The 26,877-nt window shown below is 41.3% G+C and overlaps 1 protein-coding gene and 1 long non-coding RNA gene across 3 annotated transcripts in view; both read left to right on the top strand.

The window, feature by feature from the left end:
- LOC107373733 (integrin alpha-11) overlaps window positions 1–26,877 on the top strand; it is a 112,744-nt gene that overhangs the window by 43,617 nt on the left and 42,250 nt on the right. The window contains exons 9-14 of the mRNA XM_054747222.2: window positions 3,230–3,395; window positions 10,158–10,228; window positions 16,483–16,627; window positions 19,733–19,881; window positions 20,269–20,412; window positions 22,209–22,412. Coding sequence (XP_054603197.1) covers window positions 3,230–3,395; window positions 10,158–10,228; window positions 16,483–16,627; window positions 19,733–19,881; window positions 20,269–20,412; window positions 22,209–22,412 — 879 coding nt within the window. The remainder of the gene's footprint in view (window positions 1–3,229; window positions 3,396–10,157; window positions 10,229–16,482; window positions 16,628–19,732; window positions 19,882–20,268; window positions 20,413–22,208; window positions 22,413–26,877) is intronic.
- Window positions 5,126–9,036, top strand: LOC139062648 (uncharacterized). 2 transcript variants are annotated; one of them, XR_011516220.1, is made up of 4 exons: window positions 5,126–7,052; window positions 7,131–7,226; window positions 7,315–8,422; window positions 8,516–9,036. It is a non-coding gene; the product is annotated as an uncharacterized lncRNA (long non-coding RNA). The 2 variants fall into 2 exon arrangements; XR_011516219.1 differs by having other exon boundaries at window positions 7,315–9,036.

Below are 26,877 nucleotides of genomic sequence, written 5' to 3'. Positions count from 1 at the left end.
GAATTTGGAGAAGTAACAACTAATTCTGTCAACACAGACAGGTTGCTGAGTTACATTTTAGCTGCTTTAGTGAATCAACAGAACAAGCTAGGTTTTGAAAGCAAACATGGTCATGGAACACTCACCCTTCTCCTCAGTTATCTTCCCTGACACGCTTCCGCTGGAACAGGAAACCCATATTGCCAGAGCAAACAAGAGAGTGCTAAAAAAACACTCACTGTTTATTACATACGTCTTCTGTTGTTCGTATCTTCAAATGGTGTTTTTCTTTAGGGCCTCTGGTAGTTTGCCGTAAAGGTGAAGTGGTAGTAGACGTTTCTCCTTCTTTAATGTTACTGAGTGGAAAACCTCTCACACCAGTGGTGTTCTGTTGCCAAAGACGTGAGTGTTTGATGAGTGGAGGACCCAGGGATGTGTGGCAGTTTGGTTAGACTGACAACCCGATGGTCTAACTGTTGATTTCGTTCCAAAACATGATATTGGTAGACGTTTTGCGAGAGAACCATTTTATTTTTATTTTGTTAATTTATTTATTTTATCTGAATAATGTATTTATAGCTAAACTTTCTTAGAATGTTGTTAAGAGTCATAAAATGTTTTAGACTAATTTGTTTTCCAAATTTGTTTTAACAGCTTTAAAAACCTTTAACATGCTCCGGTTTCTTTAACTCTGGTAAACAAGAAGACAATCCCACCAAGCAAAAACTGGAGGTTTAATACATCACTGGTTAAAGACGAAGGTTTAAAATTATTTTTTTATAAAGGAATGGGCTTTATATTTAGAACATAATGACCTGCCTGGAACATCAGCATCTGTTCTCTGGGAGGCAGGAAAGACAGTGATGAGAGAGGTAAAATAATCTCTTTCTCATCACATATGAAAAAAACAGAAAACAAACATATTCAGGAGTTAGAGGAAATCATTAAGTCTTTAGAGACAGCCACAGAAGAAGAGTTACTGAGAAAATTACATAAAGCTAAATTAGAACTTCTTGGAATTATTGACAAAAATACACAATTTTTAGCACAAAGACTACGAATAGGAAACTTTGAACATAGTAATAAATCAGGTAAATTTTTAGCTAGCCAGTTAAAAATAAATAAAGAGAAAACTACCATATCTGCTGTTAAAGACTCAACCGGGAATATAGTTTATGACTCTGAAAGCATAAACAAAACTTTCAGAGACTTTTACCAAACTTTGTACTCACCACAGGTAAACCCATCAGATAACGAGATCAATGAGTTCCTTGACAGGATAACACTTCCTAAATTATCAGACAGCCAAGTTACAGTCCTGGACTCGCCACTAACATCAGCAGAGCTCCAGGAAGCCCTTAAATCCATGCCTAATAGGAAAGCTCCAGGTCCAGACGGGTTTCCAGCAGAGTTCTACAAAGAATTCTGGATCATTCTGGCTCCAACATTCTTCAGAATGGTGAGGGAAATCGAAGAGAATGGCAGATTACAGCCAAACATGAATTCAGCCAATATTAGTCTTTTGTTAAAACCAGGCAAAGACCCTGTATTTCCTACCAGCTATCGCCCAATTTCTCTTATTAATGTTGACCAGGGACCAGGCAGGGATGCCCGCTCAACCCCTCACTGTTTGCTATCTTTATCGAACCACTAGCAGGAGCAGTTAGGCAAACAACAGGTATTAAAGTCATAAAGACTAAGAAAATAGAACATAAGATCAGTCTTTATGCAGATGATGTTTTACTCTTTCTCCAGAATTCTCATTCCTCTCTCTCTCCCATTTAATAGAACTGATAAACTCTTTTTCAAGAGTTTCAGATTACTCTATAAACTGGCTAAAATCCACAGTTCTACCAATTAATTTCTCTTTTGTCAATTTGCTTAATACACAGTACATTCACCTCTGACTCCGTGTCTGGTCGGAATTACAAAGTGTTCAAAAGCAATAACAATAAAGTTTTAAGTATCAGGCATGACATTAAAAGCAGATGCTTTGATGCTCCACCTGAGAGTAAATCTGTAAGGCTTGTTACCAGCATTCAGACATCAATTCTGTTTGCTTCACAGCCATAAAGGACACGGTTAAAAAAATAAAAATAAAAATAGCTTAATACACAATTGGAGTCAGGGAATATCACACACCTGGGAATTAATGTCTCTCCCAAATTGGCAGATCTAACCAAACTAAACTACATCCTACTTTTAAAGAAAGTGGAAGATGATCTTGCAAGATGGAAATCCTTACCAATATCACTCATGGGGAGGGTTGCTACAATTAAAATGATGGTCTTACCCATGTAAAGAATGGGTCGTTTACATCTTATTTATGAACCATAAAATGTGAGATTCCATAGAAATATGGAATATCAATCTGATGGATCTTTGACTATTTTAACCAGAAGATCAAAACTTTTTATTGCAGGGATTAAGCGAAACTTCGTATTAACTACAAGGAAAGAGAGAGAGTCAGGTTTAAAATAGTTAAGAATTTTATTTCTACACAATTTAAACAAGACTAACTTAAACACTCTGTGTACTAGGGGTTGTGTGAACTAGTCGACTAGTCGACTTCACTGCTCTGTAGTGACTTTTATGCCTGTCATCGACTAGTCGCTGTCCCATGATAATGACAAGATGCAGTCCTCAGAAAAGACAGCAGGTGACGAGCCCCTGCGCGTCTGGATCGAGGCGGAGGCGACGCGCTGTGCCAGAGCGTCGGTACTGACACCCGCCATAAAACGGACATTTAACCAAATTGTGACCTTTTCCCTCTTGCAATTTTACCTTCCCCATTCACTTTAGGTCATACAAATATACAAATATTTTCACGTGAAAACAGCAGAGTCCAAACGCAGAAGCTTCTGATACTATTATGAGATCACTAGTGAATCCTACCATCAGGCCTAACCCCCTCAGGCTCAAAATAAATTTTGATAAAAAGGATGAACAATTAAGTCCTGAAAAATGCTCATGAAATACGTATGTGGAGTAACCAGGTAGGTAAGTTTTAACGTTGCAAATCTGCAACGCCTGCCTCCAGAGGGTTAAAGGATCAGCTACTCATGAAAACTCACGTCAACCATTTTGCTGAATGAAACAGGAAATACCCCCCACCCCCGTTCTAGAGCTCCGTTCAATGTTCACCTCTTTCTCAGAAAAAAATTGGGCTAAAATGTAGTAATTCACATTCATATTGTTCTTTGTTTTCAGAGTTTAACAACTTGAGTTTTCTATCATCTTTCACATTCAGGTCTTGGGTTATTACAACCGTCGGGGAATCAACTCTGAAGCCTTTCTGAAAGAAATCAAGGTCATTGCCAGTGACCCTGATGAGGATTATCTCTTTGAAGTGACGGATGAATCTGCTTTAAAAGACATCGTGGATGCTCTGGGAGAAAGGATTTTCTCTCTGGAAGGTCAGTTCGACTTTTAGATGAGTAACGAAGTCCCCTGAAGTCAGAAGCAGTAACGCTTTACAGGAATCCATGTTTACAAACAAACAACTTTAATATGTTTTGTTTGTGTATGATTTAGCCTTCCCTGGGTTTGTAATAATTATAAATAGGCTTATCAGGCAGTAGTAATCACGTCCGTTCTATCACTGATACACTCACCCTAACCCCTACTTCACACTGGAAGCACCAGTGGCGCAGAATGGGGGCAAAACAGTACTACGTCAAACAGAATCCATTATGGTGTGGCTCAAACAAGTTGTGACACGGAATTTTTCCCATATTCGCCGCTTGGATCACGGTCTATTTCGCGTTCAGTGTGAAGTAGGGGTAAGACCCACATAAGCTTTCTTCTTACTGAGCAAAAGCTCAGTCATTTACACTTTCTCATATCCATTCGAGATCCTTTTATCCTCACAAACCATTGTACCCTAAGCGCTCCACGGACCACGGCTTCCACTAAGCAGCGCTGCCAGCCAGCACTCCCAGCCCCGGTCATGTCAGCTAGCCACTTGTGGCTTGTAGAGGAACGTGCCTGTCGGCGATCACCCAGCACTCTGAATATGTGTTTTGGTTCGCCCACATGCAACGACATGATTCCTCCTCTCAGGATCTTGGTCATGTTGTTTACCAAAAACTCTGTCAATAATAAAAAGGCTAAGCGACATGCTAGCGCTGCAGTCTGTTTCCAACATGTTTCCTACTCATTTGAAATCACGAACACAGCTGATTTGTTTAATTTAGTGATGAATCACTCAAGGAGACACTAAGGAAGGCTGAGAAGACATTTCAGCTGTTAGATTAAGGTTTTAGAAGCACTAGCGTACAGCGAGGAGGAGATTTTCAGTTTTGGTTTTATGATAGTGATTAAAAACGGACTCTCGGGGGCAATAAAAGCAAGCCAAAACTGCACAGTGTTCCTTCAGTAGAAAACAGTCAAAAGGCATGTTTCCATTCTCATAAATTCTGGGAAATTCCTTCAAGGGGGAAACTGACTGGGAGATAAGATGACCCTGGCCTCTCAGCTGTTGAGTCTCCATACAAATTCAGTCTTTTCAGGACTTTGCACAGACACCAGCATATTGCCACTGCTTCGGCAGTGAGTGATGTCACTGATCAGTGCCAAAAAGCACCCACAGTAACATTAAAAGTTTTATTTTGCAGATGTCCAGCATAGTTTAATCCATTCAGAACACGACAGCAGCTGCATAATGGAACATGTATTGTTCAATGACCAGAAGCAGCTCAGTTTTTACGGCACTCTGTGAAACAACAACGCTCTGTGAGTACGTCAATGTGGGAGAATTTGGGAATAGGTAAATGGTCTGTATTTGATATAGCACCTTCCAAAGTTCTGGAACCCCCCAAGGCACTTTACAACATAATCAGTCATTCACACATTCACACGCTGATGGTGATGAGCTACAATGTTAGCCTGGCCTGCCAGACTCGTCCTCTGTTTAATTCTGCACAGAGAAAGAGTCTGGTAACTCACAGGCAGAGAGGCACATGAGGGGCGGGACTAGGCAGCTCAAAAATAACCAATCAGTAAAAAGACGGAAATGCAGACTGTACCATGTGATGCTGTAGTATTTTAGCTGTAGTAAAAAAAAAAAGGTGTCTGGCAACGGCGCAAACATCTTTTTTTTTTTAAAGAAAGGCCTTTAGCGCTTCTACTTGCTGTTTAAAAGACATTCAAGCCATTTAGAACAGAGGAAAGAGCTGCAGCGAACTCCGCTTGAGTTGCCATGTTTATGACAAACTTGGCGTTATGGTGTGTGGCGTACGCTACTCAGCGCTGATTGGCTTGGTTAGAATTCTCAGGGGGTGGGGCTATTTGAATAGGAGAGTTCCCAGACCCTTTCTCTGTGCAGAATTAAACAGAGGAGGAGTCTGGCAGGCCAGGCTACTACATTGTAGCCACAGCTGCCCTGAGGTGCAATGATAGAGGCAAGTCTGCTGTATACAGGCACCATCTGCAGGCAAAACGGGTTAAGTGTCTTGCCCAAGGACACAACGACAGACTGAGTGGGGTTCGAACCTGCAACCTTCCAATTAGAGGGTGGGCACTTAAAACTACATTCTGCAACTTTTACACCTTAAATAATGTTTTTTTAAAGGTTTTGGTGTAACACTATAGTTTAATATGTTCATTTTCGTAACTGTGATAGTGTTATGGGGCCTGATGTCTGTTTACCACACTAGAGAGTTTTTGAGCGGCGGGCCGCCGGCGGAAGCACTGACTGCATGTTGCTTTACGACAGTATCTCGTAGACGACCGGTTTAGAGAATTCAGTTATGGCAGATCCTCCAAAGACAGCTAGAAAACCATTATCAGAGGAATCTAGGAAAAGAAAGAGAGAATGCGATAGAGAAAGAGGAAAGAACAGAATTAAAATTGGGCTGACTTTTCCTCACTGGAGAGCTCTTCTAGAAAGAACGGCATGTACTACAGACTCTGACCTAGCCGTGATGCTAATGAATAGGTAAGTAAATTATTTCACCGGGGTTATTGTGTTTGATCAGGCATTAAGTTGTTATACGGTACTGATAAAAGTATTGATTAAATGTGTGTAGGTGGAAATCTAAGTATTTTTTTCTAATCCACACAACTGATTCAGTCTCAGTGTTAGCCACAGAGGCTAATGTGATGCTAACTTGTAAGAGTCAGGTCTGTCGTATCAAGCTGCAAACCCCAGCGTACACACTGTTTAGCAGTAAATAAGTCAAACATCTCATCTCTATCATTGTGCCCTGAGTCAGATTTTAGGTTTAAACTTGTTATTAGTCCTGTTTTGTTTTTCTGATTATAATTAGTAAACGTTACGATAGACCACGTGTCATCCACGTTGGTCCTCGACAGCTTCTGCATGTTTTAGAGACATCTCCGTTCCAACACAGCTGAATACATGGAATGAGTCATCACAAGAACTTTGCTAACATTGATCACAGCTGAAAAATCCTTTCAGTCATTTGATTCAGCTGTTTTCTAGCCGAGATGTTTGGAAAATCAGAAGGATAGTAGCTCTCGGGGCCCAGTGTTGTTGAGACCTGGTGGTGACACAATTAGTCTTTGACAATGGATTAAATTGACTCTTATTTTCTCTAATATGAAACACAGCAAGTTACTTCTACACCAAATAAGAGACAAAATGAAATAGAAGCACCATCACCACCACCACCTGTATCAACTGTTACAGAGGGGTCTGGGTATGTTTAGTATTTTTCTCTCTCCATTTAGATGATATGTAAATAATGTTGTGATTTATCAATATCATGTTGTTGGACCATTAGAAATTTATCTGATGTTGTATTTTTTCTTTCTTTTTAAATCATGTATTTCAATAATACATTTTTAACTAATACATTTTATTATTTAGAGAGGAGGAGATCAACATTGAAGGCGTTCATCAGGTGTGCTCTGAAAAAGAAATAGATGTGTTAGAATCCAGGTCGGTGTTACATTCATTATAGACAAGATTTCTACGTATTTTTTTCTGTTATGAATGTATCTATCTTTTTTACTCATTTACGAGTTTCAGCATGCACTCTGAGTATGGCTCCAGAAGAGCTGCAAGACTGTTTGAATGAAGAGGATCTGAATGATCTGAGGAACAGCATGTAAGTTTTTAATCTCCTTTTATATTTTTGGACATGATATTGGTATTGTTTTTCTTTCTAATATTTTTTCATTAATAGTGTTGAGATCGATGGATGCTGTAATCCAGGTGACGATAGCCCAGAAGTTGATGGGGACAGCTCTGATGAGGATTTCATTACACACCTTTGTCTACAGTGTGTTACTGTTATTCAGCGCATTTCAGATAATAATTAATTTTTTCATAATATGCTCATAATTTTGAATGTATCTGTCATCGTTTAGTTTAATTTAGACCACACCTTGCAAAATCAAAAGTCCTTCAGCAGCTACAACATCAGCTTAGATGAAGCTGTTATTGATATAGCTACTACCAACGAACCGGAGGAGGAGATCCAAACCACACCCAAACAACCCAAAGTTCTGTGTGAAGAAGATTTGGTTGGGAAAAGTGCCTGCATTGTCTACAATGATATTCTGCTGCACCTGGTGTCATACCTGGAGTTGTCTTTCCGGACGTGTAATTACAACGATCCAGTCACTGCAACAGCATGTCCAGGAAGAGCCCCATTTCAAGCAACTTTGAAACCTTGTGGAACCGGAGCCTGGCTGGAATGGGTAAGAGACCATTTTCTATTTTTGTTTAATGATGAATGATGAGAATCTATACTTATTCTTTTCTAATTTTAATCCTAAATGTATTTTCGATACATAGGTTATATTCAGTTTCTATTTTTGTCAAAGTTGTATGTTGTGTGTTTTTTTAGACTTGCCCTTTCGGACACATCGTGTGGAGATGGAATTCCCAACCTTTGTTAAAGTTTGGGATGCAGGGGGGTAACTTTATGTTGGCAACAAAAATACTGTTGAAGGGGGAACAATTACCCAAAAACAGCCCTCCTCTTTCGTTTCATGAATATGGGAATGGTGGCACAAAGCCTACTATATTGCACATTCAGGTTCTGAAGCTCACCTGGCACTCACAGCCATCGTTTTAAACATACGGTGGTTAAAGGACGTGAAAAAGTTCAGAACTTTCAGGTATGTAAATTATTGTCATTTACTATTGCATGATGAGCACAGATTGTCATACATACACTTTTTTTGCAGGCACATCAAATATTATTGACTCTACTTGATCTGTAGTATCTACTTCATCATTATAGCTAGCTCACCAGAAAAGCTATACACACTGGTTTTATTAGAAGTTTTTATGTGTTGTCTTCACCAGAACAAGTGATTTGGAGAGTTTCCAGAACCACGCCCTAATGTATGCTAGGAAGCGGTTTGCATACAGTCCACCAGTATACAAGACACGGCAGTTGCTTGCTGCAATAGACTATAATCACCACAACCACCGGCCTCCAGCTCACAACCGTGAAGGAAACAAGATGTAGGTTTTAATTTTAGAAATATTTTCTATTTTTGAGGCCTAATTGTCACATTTTGAATTTGTTTCAAATCATGAAGTCAATTTCTATTCCAGATACTGGCGGCACTACAACAAGAAATCTAAGAACTGGATTGTCTACACTACAAAGGAAGCAAAGCAGTACAGTTACATTCCACAACTGCAGAAAGCCATTGTTCAGAAGCGAATGTCGAGTGCAGCTGGACTTCCCAGGGCACGGACTCTCAGACCAGGTGATCCGAGACTTTTAGGATTGCTTGCAGCAACAAATCCACCACCCACAGAAGAACTTGTACAGGCACATGTTTCTAGGGGAGATTGTGTCCCCCTAAAATAATAAAGAATGTAGAAAAATGAACTGATGGTGTTATTTTTTGGAACTATTTATGTCACATTTTCAGAGTTACTTACAATAACAAAAACAAACATTTTAATTACTGAAAATGTTATTTATAACTATGATAACAAGACACCCATTTTACGCAGCTAGACGATGTACTCTAAATCCTGTGTAGTGGCCTCTGGGATCAGGAAAAGTACATCTGATCTTCCATACGTAACAGCTTGGAATCACAACCCTGTTCCCTTGTCCGAGATAGCCGTGCTGCCAGAGGACAAACTGTCTGTACGCTGCATGCCGGTACTGACGTTTCTCGACACCAGGTTCCTGGGCATCATCTATAGCGAAGATGTCGTACCAAGCTGCATGGGCCAGCCTCAACACTACATCTTATATGTAGTAGTCCATGTATACCATTTTGCTAATGCAGTCATCATGTGCCATTCTGCAGCAAAGCCTCTCTATGTCACTATCCATCTCCCTCTCCCACCCCCTCTCCCTCGTCCTCTCCCTCTGCTGCCATTGATACCTATTGAGTGAAGTTAAAATAATATAACCTACAAATTTATAAAATAAGGCATTTGTTTTTATATATGAAATGCAAATGCTATTACCAAATGTAACAATTACATTACTGTGGTTTATTCATCATTACATAAGCATAACACTTTTGTCACTGTTATAGTTAGTTAAATACTACCTCTCTTCGATTATTAAAGTACAGATTGTCATTATTCAACCTTTTCACAGACATGCTCGTTATGTGCTTCTGACTGTTAAATGCATTTTTGCCGTTATTACATAACCAATTGATTAAGATAAATTGTTAAGATTAAAATATTAATACTTCACCTCGTTGATCATTGCTGATTTTTACTGATCATTTACGAGCTCAAATGCCACTTCATGTGTTTGTTTGTGTACGCAAGTTGGAAAATAGCCAGTGCGAGATAGAGACCTTTGACTTTGCGACAGTGATGTTACGCAGCCAGCCTGGAGGGGGCGACAGAGACCTTATATCCACTAAGTTGCGGAACGGGGCTTTAACTGTTGTGCCACCAAACTTCGAAAGTTTCTGAAAACAGCCCAGAAGACGTCCTGTTGGGTGGAGACATGCGCATGCCCGTAGTTCCGGTGAAGTTACCCTGAAGTTCCGATAGAACCATGCCTTTAAACTCTCAGTTTGGAGGTGCAGGAAGGTTAAAACTGCTGCGCACAACAGAGCTATCCCCACACAAATTTGTTAAAAGATAAATACAAATCTTTATAACAGACTTTCATAAAGTCTAACCTTTGCATCCAATATCTTTACATGCTGGTGTAATGTTGCAGTGTTTGATTTGTACAATCACTTGTTCCACCTGTTTCTGTTTGCAGGTGTCAACAGCCAGGGTCAGGGGTTTGGTCTTCAGATGGCTCAAGCTGGTTTCTCTTCATATTTAGTCCAGGTTAGTGGCTCATGTTGCGAGATCATTTCATGTGTAGGGTTCATAAGTAAACCTCATACTCTTACGTTTATTCAGCATTTAAGTGTGTTTATGTTGATCAGTCTAAATAAAGAATTGTAAACCTTTATTTATAATCAATCAATCAATCAATCAATCAATCAATCAATACTTTGTTAATCCCAGAGGGAAATTAGAGTTTCAGTACACACAATTCAGAGATCAGACATACATGGGCAAGACACATGACAAGAATTGGTGACTGTGGTCATTCGCAACCCGAGTCGCGCTCCCTAAATAGAGGTAAGAGGGTTACATGAAGATTGGATCAGGTGGAGGGAAAAAAAGGCACTTCACAGTTACCCTCAGTACCGGCATGCTTCTGCTTTTAATGTCACGCCTGATACTTAAAACTTTATTGTTTTTGAATGCTTTTTAATTCCAACCAGACACGGAGTTAGAGGTGAAAGAGAAAGGAAAAGACAAAAGGTGGGGGTGGGGGTGGGGGTGGGGGGTCCACAAAAATAAACACTAATGAACAAGAGTCTGCTTCTAGACCTGCAGAAAGAGAAAGAGTAGAAAAAAATGGGACACACAACAATACACCAGGAGCAAGCTATCACTGCTTCAGCCTGATGATGAAATATAAAATCAACATTGTTTAACTGAACAATCACACAATAATAAATTATAGTGCATTTAGTGGCAACGACAGCCTTAAAATATGCGTTGAACATGCCCAAGCCCATACTTTTGAGAGCACCATGTGAGCACCTGTGTGTGTACACACACTTGTTTATGTAAGGTTTCTCTATAAAAGCGTCCAATAGAGAGTGTGAGGGACCACAGATCTGCCCTCCAAAGATGTGTAGGAGACAGGGGGAGCTCCAAGTCCCAGAGATCCAGGCGCTGCCCCAGAACACAGGAACCCCAAGGAGACTGCAACCAGAAAGGCCCCCGCCCCCCTCGAGAGGCACAGAGGATCGCCCCTGGGGGCCACAACCAGCAGCCGGCAGAGTCCCGGGAGATATCAGCGGCAAGCCCTCAGGCCCGCCCGCAGCCTCCGAGCCCGGGACCAAGCGACCTGGGACTCAGGGGGGACCACCCCCACCGGGGACCCAGACCCCACCAGACAGCCACCGGGATTGATCAGGCAGACGCCAAAAATCTTAAATCCCCTGACCTGGGAGCCACAAACACTCAGGCAGACGAAGGCACCACACTCCACACAAGGTGTGGCAGGGAAAGATCTATATCATCAAAAGAAGTCTCAGGAGAGGGGAGGAGTCAAAAGCCCCACCTGACATATACAGCCATACACAAATACAGTCCCAAACTCCCTCCCTCTAGCTCACACATGCACATACAACAAAAGACTTACAAAAATGCACACCGGACACCCACTCATGCTCCCCATACACACCCTATTCACTCTGGTCCCGGTACTGCTGCACATTGGGTACAACCATCACCGGTAACCAGAGTTCGACCCTTTCTGCTGGGGTGCTGATGAGGAGGGTCCCCCGCCCAACGCTGAGCACAGCAACCCACCACCCCAGACCCCAACCGGATGGCCAGATCTCCCTCCTAGCCTCCAGCCCCAGGAACCAAGCAACAACAGAGGTGTGCTAAGACCCCTAGGCTCCCTCCGCCTGCTCCAATATAGTGTTGTTGTGTGTTGATGAGGTGTATTCCATGGCTGTGGTGAGCGGGCAGTGCGGCCATTGTCTAGCCTATGCCAGCTGATGCCACCGCACCAGCCCACTTGCACCCACAGCCCTTGGGTTCTATTTTTGCCGCATGCTGCTACTGGGATGCATCAATTTCTGCAGTTAACATAGGGCTAGACAGGAAATAACACATGGTTTCAGTGTAAAATCACAGGTAAATGTCAAAATAAAAGTACTGCAGCGATGCTATTTCATATATATGAAGCTTACGTGTGACCCAATGGCTAATTTACTCACAGCATCATTCCAGAAGTGCAGCAGCTTTAATCCTGGCAGTGGAGAAGAACAGCATCATCTATGACATCAAGCAACGATATCAAACATGATTTCCTTCTTTTTGGTTTAATGGTGGATTGCTTAAACCAGGGGTGCCCAATCCTGGTCCTGGAGGGCCAGTATCCAGCAGGTTTTAGTTTTAACTCAGCTTCAACACACCTGATGTCAATTAGCTGGTTATTAACAGGCTTCTGCAGAGCCTGGTGAGGTGCTGCACAGGTGATTCAACCACTGAATCAAGTGTGTTGGAGCAGAGAAACCACTAAAATGTGCTGGATACTGGCCCTCCAGGACCAGGATTGGGCACCCCTGGCTTAAACAAACTGTGACCAGATGTCTCAAGGGATCATGTGATCTTGCAAGTCCAGCGAAGAGCATAGCGAGGAAGTTGTGCCGCTGCCAACACTCTCCTGGTGTGAAAAGGGCTGCTTTGAAGTTTGCAAGTAAACCATTTCGCTGCCATTTCGCACCACTGATTCTTTCAGTGTGAAACTGGTGTGAGCCTATAGCAGCATAACTATAGACATAACTCTGGATAACCTAGCCTTTTAGATGGAGGCGTGTTGGAGGCAGGGCAAGGGAAAGCTATGTTTAATGACTGTACACTCCACTGTACTCCCCCACTCGTCCATATCTGGGCTAACATCAGCATTTAATCATAGCTCTATCAAATAAAAATGTTTTAAACCTAGTTTGAAAAGTAGACAAGGTGACTGTCTCGTAAACTAAAGCTGGGAGCTGGTTCCACAAGAGAGGAGCCTGATAGCTAAAAGATCTGCCTCCCATCCTAATTTTAGATATTCTGGGAACCACCAGTAAACCTGCAGTCTGAGAGCGAAGTGCTCAGTTAGGAACATATAGAACAATCAGATCACTGATGTATGACGGAGCTCGGTTATTAAGAGCTTTATATGTGAAGAGGAGGATCTTAAAGTCTATTCTAAATTTAACAGGCAGCCAATGTAAGGAAGCTAGGACAGGAGAGATATGATCTCTCTTCTTAATTCTCATCAGAACTCTAGCTGCAGCATTTTGGACAAGCTGAAGACTTTTAACTGCATTCTGTGGACTTCCTGAGAGTAATGAATTACAGTAATCCAGTCTTGAGATAATAAAAGCATGAACTAGTTTTTTAGCATCAATCCTGGAAAGGATGCTTCTAATCTTAGCAATATTCTGAAGGTGGAAGAAGGAAATTCTACAAACCTGTTTAACGTGGAATTTGAATGACATGTCCTGGTCAAAGATAACACCAAGGTTCCTTACTTTGTTCTCAGAGGCTAATTTATTGCCACTCAGATCAGGTGATTGACTAAGCAGTTTCTTCTTCTGAGGTTCTGGTCCAAAGATGATAACTTTAGTCTTGTCTTGATTTAAAAGTAGAAAGTTTAGAGTCATCCAGATTTGTATGTATTCAAGACAAGCCTGTAATCTACTTAACCAATTAGGTTCATCAGGGTTTATGAATAAATATAACTGAGTATCACCAGCAATGTTTATCCCATGCTGTCTAATCATTTTACTAGTTGGGAGGATGAGCTACAATGAAGCCACAACTGCCGTGGGTTGCACTGATGAAAGCGAGACTGCCGAAAATTGGCATCACCAGTCATCCCTCTGAACATCACCAGCAGGGAAGGTGGATTAAGTGTCTTGACACAACAGCAGCATTCTCTGCTTGGACCCAGGATTGAACCTACAAACTTCTGATTACTGGACAACCGCTCTACCTCCTGAGCTAATTACTTATATTTCAAATCCATGCTTGACCCTATATGCAACTAATATAGTCATTTACACACACAGGTATACATCAATATTTAATGTTCTAACTGAAAACAGTAAAAAAAAAGCATGTCTGTCCAATATTAAAGAGCAGTCTTTGATAATAATTGTTTTAAACTAATTTATCTTCCTGACTATCCAGAATTTTACCCCTGAACCTGACACAGTTCTTCCCCTATTACCCCCTCACCCCCACCCCACTTTCTCTCTGAAAACATTTTCATTATTTTATGTGGAAGTAAACCATTCCTGATGCTTTTCAGCCAGAGATCTTGTTTGCCATCTTAGTGTTTTTGTTGAGGTTTTCTGTGAAAACACAAAAACACATCATTGGGATGAAACTGACGCGTTTTATAAATGTTAAGGAAAATAAAATCAACGTGGCTTGCATTTGTCTTCTGCTCCCTGTGCCTGATACCTCTAAATAAAATCAAGCTCGATTTGCTGAAATGTATTTATCTACAAGCCAGTCATTCCAATGTCACTTGTAAGTCGCTTTGGACAAAAAGTGTCTGCTAAATACATAAACATAAACATAATCGTCCTGTCTTTGTCTCTTTCATATCACCTCTGGCCATGATCCTGGAAAGAGTCTGTCAGCCTTTCATGGGTTATTTTAGTAATTCATCAGCAGACGGGAATCAAAATTGATTGAATTCCATTTAGTGTGTCGTGGTGGAAGCTATCGCTAACACGGAGCAGATGTTTTTCCTCACCGTAAGGCTGCCAACATAACATTCATACAGCACATGGAAGAACTGGGGGACAGATGCAGATCCACATCTGTGGCATGTATCAACAAAAAGACAAACAACACCACCCTGGATGCCTGCAACCTATGAAGTATTAGCTGTAGGTGGCTTAAGAGCCCATAGAGCCATTGATTAAGCTAAACTGGCTGTGATTAAATAATCTGCAGAACATTTCAGTGTTTGTTGCAGGTTTTGGAGATATTTTGAATTGTTGGAACTATGGGACCGGTGCCACCTAGTTATGATCTAACCTAGAGAATCTAACCCAGTGATAACCTGACATATTGATAACCTATACATAAATGGTGTAATTCTGTCTCTACTATTATTGGATGCCTAAATGTTAGACTGGAAGCTGAGGATCTGAGCAAGCAGGAGGGTGTAGAAACTTGTATGAGCTGCGACAGATTTGAGAGAGTGAGGTTGTGAATGGCCTTATAGGTAGGGAGTAAGATTTTGTTATCAATCCTGAATTTTATTGGTAGCCAATGAAGTTGCTGGAAAATTGGGGTGATGTGATTAGAAGAAGGTGTTTTTGTGATGACATGAGCAGCAGAGTTTTGGACCAGTGGGATTTTTTACAAAGATTTCTGTGGCAGACCAAAAAGGAATGCGTTACAATAATCAAGGTGAGAAGTGGCCAAGCTTTTTACTAAAATAGCGGTGAAGTGATTAGATGGAGATGGACATAGGTGATTAATATTTCACAAATGGTACTAAACTGATCGAGTAACAGAACTCATATGAGAATGGTAGGACAGGGTGCTGTCCAGAATAACACCAAGACTCTTAATCTTGTCTAGGCATGTCACAATATAGTTTTCTATTGCTTTTGAGAACTTTGTGGCCTTCCCTAGTGCTGATTTTGTACCCATAAAAAGCACTTTGGTTTTGTCAGAGTTCAGCTTCTGGAAGTTGGAAGAAAACGAGGACTTAATCTCTGCAATGCATTCAGTGGAAGTAACTGTGAAAAGCTCTGTGAATAAGCTGATTATTCTTGCATGCTTTTATTCAGATTTTTATAGTTTTATTCTGCATGCTTTTATTCTGGCGATTCTTCAGAGGAAACAACGTTCATAGTTTTACCCTGCATGATTTTATTTGGGTGATTCTGCACAGGAAATAAGGTTTATAGTCTTATTCTGCATGCTTTTATTCTGGCGTTACTGCAGAGGAAATAATGGGAGAACAAAAATCAGATCAGCTGTGTTTTGCTTTGAAGCTGACGGTGGACTTTGAAACCAAACAGACAGCACTTGGCCTCTAAACCCTATCTTCTGATTAATAAAAGCCTAGCTGGAAATGGGAACAATGTATGGTGTGATGAATGTGTTTTGTGTAGATTGATTGGACTCATGGTTATCCATGAGTAAGCTTCTTATTTGGTCCTCTGCTATAGAGAAAAGTACTTTCTGCCAATAATTTCTTTTGGACATTGATTTGTAGTTCCTTTGGTTTCCTTGCTTTTGCTTTTTACAAGTTTTTTTGTTCATACCATTAGAACTGTGATACTGTTTACTTTGAGTGTTTTGATACTGGTGTGATGTAATAACATGTCCTGTCTGGACATCCCAGGCCTACCGTATTATTAAGCTGCCTTCATGTGCCAGGGCTTTTTTGCTCTGCAGAAATAATTCATAGTGGTATCCTGATTGCATTTGATGTGTGTTGAAAGTATTTAATGCCCTCCAACTTTGTTTGTAATTTTTTTCAGGATGGTGTTTTACTTGGTGCTGTGGGTGCTTACAACTGGAATGGTGCTGTGTTTAAGGAAACTAAACATGGTAGAGTGATTCCACCCAAGTCGTCCTACGAAGAGGAGTTTCCAGAGGCACTTAAGAACCATGCAGCTTATCTGGGTAATAACCTGTGTGTATGTATGAGTGTGTGACCATGGTGCTTTTACAGGACTGCTTAGACTTCCTAGAAGTTACTGTGCCTATTTCACGCTTTATTGAGAAATCTCAATTTTCAAAATACTTGCAGTTTAAAATAGTCACAAAATGGGTTCTAACAAATCCCACGCTAATTGACGCCAGCTACCTATAGGAGGTTTTTGATCAAATGTTTGTATGTGTTTTAGTGATTTTGATTGTTTTTTGTTTTTAAATAAGATGTTTTAAATTTAGATGTGGACCTTTTTTTTAATCAGAATCAGAATCAACTTTATTGTTAGTGCCCCTTTCCTGATCATCCCAGTCCTCAGTGAATCCAATTTTTGGGTTTAAACTTGCCCATACCGTACATTGACTTTCTCCAAGATCACATCCATTTAACACACTAAATCCGGGATCGCAGTTAGATCCTCTAGCTCAGGGATTCCCAAAGTGTGGTGCACGCACCCCTGGGGGTGCACGAGCTGCCGCTAGGGGGTGCGCGAGGTGAAAAGTGTAATGGCTGCGGAGCTCAGAGAAGTCTGTCATATGTCACCATTAGCGTAGAAACTCATTTGTGGGTGGGCCAAAGAAAAAGTAAGTGGGCACAATAAATGTAATTGAAAACAAGTATATTTCTGCGCGCGCGCGTGTCCTCCACATGTGCCCTAGCTTCATAATAATAATAATGCGCCGAGCTTCAGCACTCTGGCCTGCGCACGCCGATATGTTCCGTATTTGATCATTTTTAACGGTGTTGGAGGAATCTGAAGGTGGTGAGTCATTCTGGCAGATTGTAATTAACACATGTCTCATGCAGGTGTTCTGACATTGTAAACCTCACACACAGAACATTGTGGATGTAACTAAATAACAAGAAATGATTCCCATTCAGGCTATTGACAGCACGCTGAAGATCTGAAGTTCAGAGTGCGTCTGTCAGAGGTCAGACGCGTTCCAGCTGAACCACGGCTCACGGGTGCACAAGTGAGCACATCTGGGCTGGGCAGAAGTCATTTTACAACATTGGTTTAAATAGCGCGAGACGCGGTGACTTGAGCGGCTGTGCCGCGCGCACACACACACACACACACACACACACACACACACACACACACACACACACACACACACACACACACACACACAGATTCAATAAGCGCGCACGCTGCTTTAACTCCGGCGCCGTCAGACTGAAGGCAGAAATGAACGCTGCCTCCACCGTGATAAAAACTTTTAAGAGGTTATTTTTCATTCAAGGTCAAATTAAGATATTAGCTTCTGGGATGAGTCGGGTCCGCTCCAGCCAGTGACTCCTCATGAACCTGACCACATCTCATGTTCATGCAGCATGTGTTATTCCAGTCGGCAATGACAGTGGATCGCAGATTCAGCCACACCATAAAACAGCAATAAGTCAGTCTGAGGTAAAAGTGAACATCATGGCTATATCTTGTCCCCTATTGACATTTGATTACGCACAAGTAGGTGATCAGCTCAGGTTTAGGCAGAGCAGAAGGAAGGAGAGCGCGCTGGCCGCACACGTTAAACATTCCTACTTTAAGAAACCCGTTAAATTGCATTGTTTATGTGCTACCTGGGCACTCTAAATATTTATTTAAAATGAAATCAAAGGAAATTGTAATGGTATCGAATGTTTATTAATTACTATTTAAAAAATGAAAGTGATGGGGAATTTTTTTAACCCTGTCTGTTTAGCTTGACATCTGATATATATATATATACATATATATATATATATATATATATATATATATATATATATATATATAGCCATGTCCCGATGTGGGGGCTGGGGGGGGGGGGGGGGGGGCGTCGACATGGTCGGGACATAGAAGGGGGTGCGCGGCTAAATAAGTTTGGGAACCACTGCTCTAGCTTATGAATCACCTCGAGTAATGTCCCAGTCTGAGCAGTTTCTACATGAAGATTTTCCATGGGTACGGGTTGCTCTTCAATCGCTCCCGTCTTCCCAATTTTCCAGAATACCAGAAATCCTCTCACTCCAAACAGAAGAAATTCATTAATCATCAGCCCAAAAATCCACACGTCTTCAATGTCCTCCATGGAAAGCTTGGAGAGGCATATAATATTCCACTCCTTCCAGGAATCTAATATATACCCCACCAGGGGCGTTCCTTGTGGACAAGTAGGAGCCCCCTGCTCCGTTCTCATGCCTGGTATGTAATAAAATCAATAACCCTGGTTGACCTCAGGTTGGGATCCAGAGAACTCGGTTATTGGTTTTGTAACACTTTCCTGCTGACGGAGAAGTCCAAGAGCTAAACATCTCTGTCAATGTGTGTACGTCTCTCTCTCGCAAGCTGATGGAGCAGTATAAATTATGCTTAAGTGCAAACACATTCCTGCATTATACCTAACCCTTACCCTAATTATAACTTCATTCACACAATACCACTAAAACCAACTGGTAAGCTCTTTAAAAATGTGAGGACCAGAAAAATGTCCTCACATTTTAGGGAAAATAGTGAAAATGTTCCTCAGTGTATGCACAAGAACACACCCACACACAGAGAATCAATTACTTTCCTTCACTTTGATTAGAATGTGTGAATAAAGTGACATGAGAAATCTGATAATCAAAATTAGCTAGTTATGCATCCATATTCTTAGCATGTTGCTGGTTTCGTTGATGGGTGTAGCGGTCTGAAACCTCTAATTTCTCACAAAAATTCAACGATTTTGTAGTCTTTCTTTCTCTTTTGGGTTATCAGTAATTTTATTATTTTTTAAATTAAATTATGTGCTTGATAAAGGGGTTCCCCATTCATGGGAGGATTTGTTCTTTCTCTCAGAATCCAGAAAAGCTTCATTGCCGGCTGCTTCACAATGCTGCCTCGAATTGCCCCTCGGGGACTAATACAGTTGTCTTGAGTCTTGAAAAGCTGTTTAACCTGTAGGTATTGTATATAGCTGAGACTTTTAAATGCGGTGGGCCAATGCCTATCAGTGACACTTAGCTGCTCAAGCTAATTTGAATGAAAACTTTGGAATTGTTTCAAATAAAGTATATGACCCAATCTGTCCCCCCTGTTCATCTTGTTATAGGTTACTCATTGGGTTCAGTCATTTCATCAAATGGATCTCAGCTTTATGTGTCTGGAGCTCCAAGGTTCAACCACACAGGCAAGGTCATCATCTTCACTATAAAGGAGACTGGAAACCTAATCATCATGCAATCACTGCTGGGAGATCAGGTCTCTCACACACACATAAACAGGATAATCAGCTCTTTTGTGCGTTTGAACTGTGTTTTTGTCCGTAATCTATTTTTTGCTCTTCTCTTACACAGTTTAGTAAGAGCTATTTGTTTACCATACATGTTTCAGCTAGTAGCTCTAGCCATCAAAAGAGATCATGGGTGATGGTGGAGGGCGACACCATCCTCTGCTGCCTGCGGATAAAAGAAAGTGACGCCACCATCACCAGCAATCTCTGAGAATGGCAAGAGTTACTAGCTGAAACATGTAAGGTAAACAAAGGACTTTTACTAAACCGTGTAAGAAAAGAACAAAAAATGGATTGAGGATTATCAGCTATTGTACAGATCAAAAATCTAAAATTCAATTTTGCTTGTTCCACAGATTGGCTCGTATTTTGGGAGTGAAGTGTTATCACTGGACCTAGACATTGATGGATACACTGACTTTCTCATGGTAGCAGCACCCATGTACTACAGTGAAGGCTGGGAGAGGGGAAGGGTCTACATGTTTGCCCTTAAGTCACAGGTACACAGCCCTCTGGTTTCTCAGGGTGGACCATCCAGCAAAAACAGCTTCACATAACCATGCACTGACTGCTATTTGTGTATCTGAGACAACCTTTTACTGTAAAAGTACAGATGTTGGTTGTCTTTAATTGCAAAAAACATACACTACCGGTCAAAAGTTTTAGAACGCCCCAATTTTTCCTATTTTTTTGTGCAGTTTAAGTCATTCAAGTTCAATGACTACCTTGAAATGGTACAAAGTTTAACTGGTGAACTGCCAGAGGTAAAAAAAAAAAAAAAGGTAAGGTTACTCAAAACTGAAAAACAATGTACATTTCAGAATCATACAAAAAGGCCTTTTCAGGAACACAGCTGTTCCGCAGCAATGGAGGTTGGTCAAGCCTTGAAAGCTGGTGCTACTAATTCCCACAGGTGCTCCAACTTTTCTGGATTACTTACAACCCCCTCTGTGCATAAAAGCAGTGTTCCAACATACTGTGGTACCATACCCGTGTGAGCATCAGTTGAACAGTATTGTACTGCAGATAATAGTGTGTTGCTACAAAAATGGCAAAACAAAGGCAATTAACAATGGAAGAGAGACAGACCATCATAACACTTAAAAATGTAGGTCTTTCCTACAGAGAAATTACAAAGAAAGTCAAGGTGTCAGTGAGTACAGTTTCCTTCATCATCAAAAGGAACTCTGGGGCAAACTCTGACAGGAAGAGGTCTGGCAGACCCAAAGCCCCAACTGCATCAGAGGACAAGTTTCTGAGAGTTAGCAGCTTGAGTGATAGGGGGCTCACAGGACCACAGCTTCAAGCACAGCTTAATAGTGGTCGTAGTAAGCAAGTCTCAGTTTCAACTGTGAAGACTTTGAGCTGCAGGTTTGACAGGACGAGTTGCAGCAAGAAAGCCACTGCTAAGACATCAGAATAAGAGAAAGAGGCTTGCCTGGGCCATGAAACACTGCCATTGGACGACTGAAGACTGGAAGAAGGTATTATGTACTGATGTATCCAAATTTGAAATCTTCGGTTCATCATGCAGGATTTTTGTACACCATTGAGTAGGTGAAAGGACGATTCCACAGTTTGTTGCATCAACTGTCAAACATGGAGGAGGAAGTGTGATGGTCTGGGGCTGTTTTGCTGGATCCAGGGTTGGTGACTTGTACAGAGTGAGAGGCACCCTGAACCAAGGCAGCTACCACAGCATTCTCCAGTGTGATGCAGTACTCTCTGGTATGCACCTAGTTGGTTAGGGGTTCATCCCACAGCAAGATAATGACCCCAAACATAAGTCCAAGCTATGGCAGAACTACCTCAGGAAAAAAGAACAAGATGGTAAGCTTGAAAACATGGAGTGGTCAGCACAGTCTCCAGACTTAAACCCCATCGAGCAGGTTTGGGATGAATTGGACAGAAGAGTGAAACCAAAGCAACCTACAAGTGCAAAACATTTATGGGAACTTCTGCAACAGATGTGGGAAGAACTTTCTGAAGAATATTTGATTTCTGTTGTAGAAAGAATGCCACGAGTGTGTTCAGCTGTTATATCTGCCAAAGGTGGCTACTTTGATGAATCAAAAGTGTAGAACACATTTTGGTCTGTAAATTGATTCCATGATTTTTTTTTTACGTACATTGCTTATTTGTACTATGCTTTCATTTCAGAGTGCAATGTGACATTAAACTACATTATTTCCAATTAAAAAACTGGAAAAATCAGGGCGTTCTAAAAATTTTGACCAGTTTTGTAACCCCCCACCCCACCCCCCACCCCCCTCCTCCTCCAAATTTTTTTTCCCAGGCCTCCTTCATGCTGCATGGGGTACTTGAAGTCTCTAGCTGCTCCCAGAACTCCCGTCTGGGTTCAGCGATGGCCCAGATAGCTGACATGAATGGAGATGGGCTTCAAGAGTTGGCGATTGGAGCACCACTGGAGGATGACCATCAGGGGGCAGTCTACATCTTTCATAGCAAAGACAAAACAATTGAGCTACGTTACAAACAGGTGATTAGTCCATAAAAATCACATTAGTACCTTGACTCATTATTGCAACATAAACAACAGGAGCTGACAATGACAGCTAAGGGTTGGTTTATGCTTGACGCATTCACTTTCCGCGCGGTGATGCGGCTCGCGGATGGAACGCGCTTCACAACTCGCAGCGTTTATGGTTCGTGCGACTTGTCTCTGCGGTGAGCCAATATTCTCCCGAACTGAACGGGGCAGCATGGAGCTCTACGGCATGCACCCAAAACTACACCGTACTAGAAGTAGAAATGACTGTTTACAACATTCCAGCATTTTTAACAGCGTCCTCGTCTTTTCCGACAGTGCAAGCTATTTCTCTCCAAGAATGATTAACAACATGTTGATCACGGTGATCTCTGAGAGCTGAATCATACACGTCTGTATTTACGAACCTCTGCCACACTAGTTCTTGCCGGTCCGCCATGTTTTTCCGCGTACGTCCGTTCGCGTGGTTAGAAATTTTCCGAGGTGCGCGTTGCGGAAATCTTGGGCCGTGCGGAGACGCGGTGGAGGGGCGTGGTTGTTAAAATGACGCAAAATGACGCAACTTTTCCGCGCGGAGCCGTGCGGACCTCGCGGACGCGTCAAGCATAAACCAACCTTAAGCCCTCTCTTTCTGTTTGCTAATGAGCAACAGTAACATGCACGGTTATGCAGCAGCTTGTTTCTAAAACCCTTGTCAGATTGACATTCTGGAATATGTGTGGACAATTCAGTCCGTTTTTAACCAGAACTGTGTTTTCAGACACACCACTTTTGTACCGGAACTTGTCCTTTTGGCTGCCTTCACACAGCAGGGAAAAGTTCCAGATGTCTGGGGGGGACATAGTCCGGCGGGTGTACAATGCGTCATTTACCCAAACAAAGCCATTCAGTCAAACATGGAAACATGGCAGACGAAGAGATAGAATTCCTCTCACTGATCAGACTTATGTTAAGCATAATTCTGCGCACACGAAGATGTATAAGAGACCTGGATGATGAAGCTCAATGGTTAAAAGGAATCACGGAAGCGGTGTGATGCACTCCGTCGCGCGTCTAAGAGACAGTACCGTAGGAGGCGAGCTGCCATGGTTCGCCGCATGCTACAGGAGCGAGCTATCTAGGTGCGCACAGCGTCCCCCGGTCCCCCTCCTCCTCCCCCTCCTCCCTGTCCGGATCTCGACCTCACCAGTCTGAAGCAGCCACCCTGTCCGTGACAGAAGCTCCAGGCCACAATCCACCTACCAGCCACTGGGTGAGCCAGAAGCTCCAGGCCACAATCCACCTACCAGCCACTGGGTGAGCCAGAAGCTCCAGGCCACAATCCACCTACCAGCCACTGGGTGAGCCAGAAGCTCCTTTCCACAATCCATCTACCAGCCACTGGGTGAGCCAGAAGCTCCAGGCCACAGTCCAGCTACCAGCCACTGGGTGAGTCAGAAGCTCCAGGCCAAAATCCACCTACCAGCCACTGGGTGAGCCAGAAGCTCCAGGCCACAATCCAGCTACCAGCCACTTGGTGAGCCAGAAGCTCCAGGCCACAATCCACCTACCAGCCACTGGGTGAGCCAGAAGCTCCAGGCCACAATCCACCTACCAGCCACTGGGTGAGCCAGAAGCTCCTTTCCACAATCCATCTACCAGCCACTGGGTGAGCCAGAAGCTCCAGGCCACAGTCCAGCTACCAGCCACTGGGTGAGCCAGAAGCTCCTTTCCACAATCCATCTACCAGCCACTTGGTGAGCCAGAAGCTCCAGGCCACAATCCACCTACCAGCCACTGTGTGGGCAAGAGGTTTTTTGGGCTATACCAGGTGCCAGCTTGATCCAACATGGGGCCAAAGAAAGGAATCACAGCTGAAGAAGGAGATGACATTAAAAAATCCCTGGAATTTATGACAGAGGAAATTTCTACTATCAGAAAGCAGCAGATTACCATTTTGAACTTAGTGGAGGAAGTAAAGACTCTCCGCCTGCAGAATGCTGAAAAAGACAAGCGTCTGTTGTTGTTAGAGACAAAAGTGGCGGAATTGGAGCAGTACACTAGACTAAATGATGTCATTGTCAGCGGTTTACGGATTAAACCCCAAACATACGCCCGAGCAGTAGCTAATACCAATAATGGTCAACAGCCTGATGAGGAAGAAAGTACTTCTGTGGAACAACAGGTGGTAACCTTCCTCAAGACGATGGCTGTTGAAGTGGACTCTTGTAACATTGAAGCATGTCACCTGCTGTCTCGAAGGAGTAACAGTGAAAAACAAGCTGTGATCATAAGATTTGCCAATAGGAAGCACAAAATGGCTCTCATCAAACAAGGTAAAAAGCTGAAAGGAACCAATGTCTACATGAACGATCATCTCACAAAACAGAACGCAGATATTGCAAGAAAGGCTAGATACCTCAAAAAAGAAGGAAAAATTCAACATACATGGACTTCAAACTGTAAAATATATATCAAACTGAAGGGAACTCCTGAACAAGCGAAGGTGTTGCATATCAGGAATATGGAGGAGTTGGACAAGTATTAAACCAATGGAGGTATGATGACATACAAACTGAGATAAATCTTATGGTGGACTCACAATCAACTGATTCAATAGTTACTAATTCTGATCATGTTAATCTGGCTAGTCAGGATACAGATTTTGAGATTTTTCAGTACACTGAATACAATTTTATGGACATGGAAAGTGACTTGGATCCGGAAAATAATTTTCTTTCAAGGATCTCTTGTTGTAGCAAGTATTACACAGATGATCAGTTTAACAAGCTTATAAAGGCTGAGGACAAGTTTTCCATATTTCATTTTAATAGTAGGAGTATTTATGCAAATTTTAATAGAATTAAAGAATATTTGGATGACATCAATGGCACATTTAGCGTAATAGCAATATCAGAAACATGGCGGAAGGATGATTGTGACCTTAGCTTTGAATTGGATGGCTATGAAGCCAATTATATTAATAGACAAAATAAGAGTGGAGGAGGTGTTGCACTATATGTTGATAAGAATTTAAATTACAAAGTTGTAAAAAAAATGTCATTTTCAGTTGATAATTTATTAGAGTGTATATCTATAGAAATAGCAAAGTCTAACATGAAAAACATTGTTGTCAGTTGTGTATACAGGGCACCTGGGTCTGATATGCATGCCTTTTTAAAATGGTTTGAGGGAACCTATTCAACACTTCAGAAGACAATCTTCATTTGTGGTGACTTTAACATTGATCTCCTAAATCCTAACAAATTGAAGCAAATAGATGAATTTATTAATACAGCATATAGTTTAAGCCTTTACCCGACAATTACTAAACCAACTAGAGTAACTTCACACTGTGCAACATTAATTGATAATATACTAACAAATAACATAGAGAATAATATAATAAGTGGTCTCTTAGTTAATGATATTACTGACCACTTACCCATTTTTATAATTTATGATGATAATTATAGGAATAATAATCCAGGTAATAGTATAAGGTACAGACGCATACGAACAGTTAATACAACTAATGCCTTCAAGAACGAATTGATAAGACAGACATGGGAGGAAGTGTACCAGCAAACTGATGTTGACAAGGCTTATGAGACCTTTGTAAGAATATTTATTTCATTGTATGATAAGAATTGTCCCTTAACAAAATGTAGTAGCTCAAACACAAGGGATAATCAACCGTGGATGACGAAGGGGATAAAGTGTGCCTGCAAAAAGAAAAATAATTTGTACAGGTTGTTTATAAATAAAAAAACTCCAGAAGCTGAACATAAATATAAAATATATAAGAATAAGCTTACCAATATAATAAGAAAATGTAAAAAGGAGTATTATTATAAAAGTTTGAATAATGCTAAACATATTAGAGAAGTGTGGAAAATATTAAATAATGTAGTTCGACCAAATTTAGGTAATGATAAATTTCCGAAATATTTTGTTGAAAACAGTATTGTAAAACATGATTATGGTGATGTGGCTGATAGCTTTAATAAATTCTTTGTAAATATAGGGCCGTCATTGGCAGAAAACATATCTAGCTCTTCAACATCACATACACCATTCTTAAAACAAATCAAACCTAATCCTCATTCCATGTTTCTTTCAGCTGTAGAGGAACAAGAAATAATACAAATTGTAAAAACATGTAAAGGTAAAACATCAACTGACAGTTATGGCATTGACATGATGACGGTAAAAAAGGTGAGAGAAGGAATTTCAAAACCACTTGCATATATTTGTAATTTGTCTTTTCAATCAGGTGTATTCCCAAAATTAATGAAAGTTGCAAAAGTTAAACCAATATATAAAACTGGGGATAAGCATCAATTTACGAACTACAGGCCAATTTCATTGCTTCCACAATTTTCCAAGATTCTTGAAAAATTATTTAATAATCGACTCGAAATATTTTTGGATAAATACAAGATAATTTCAGACTGTCAGTATGGATTTAGACTGA

Source organism: Nothobranchius furzeri, chromosome 14 (assembly GCF_043380555.1).
Source record: "Nothobranchius furzeri strain GRZ-AD chromosome 14, NfurGRZ-RIMD1, whole genome shotgun sequence".
NCBI lineage: Eukaryota > Metazoa > Chordata > Actinopteri > Cyprinodontiformes > Nothobranchiidae > Nothobranchius > Nothobranchius furzeri.
Note: the sequence above shows the minus strand (reverse complement) of the source record. Positions and strands in the feature narration are given on the sequence as shown.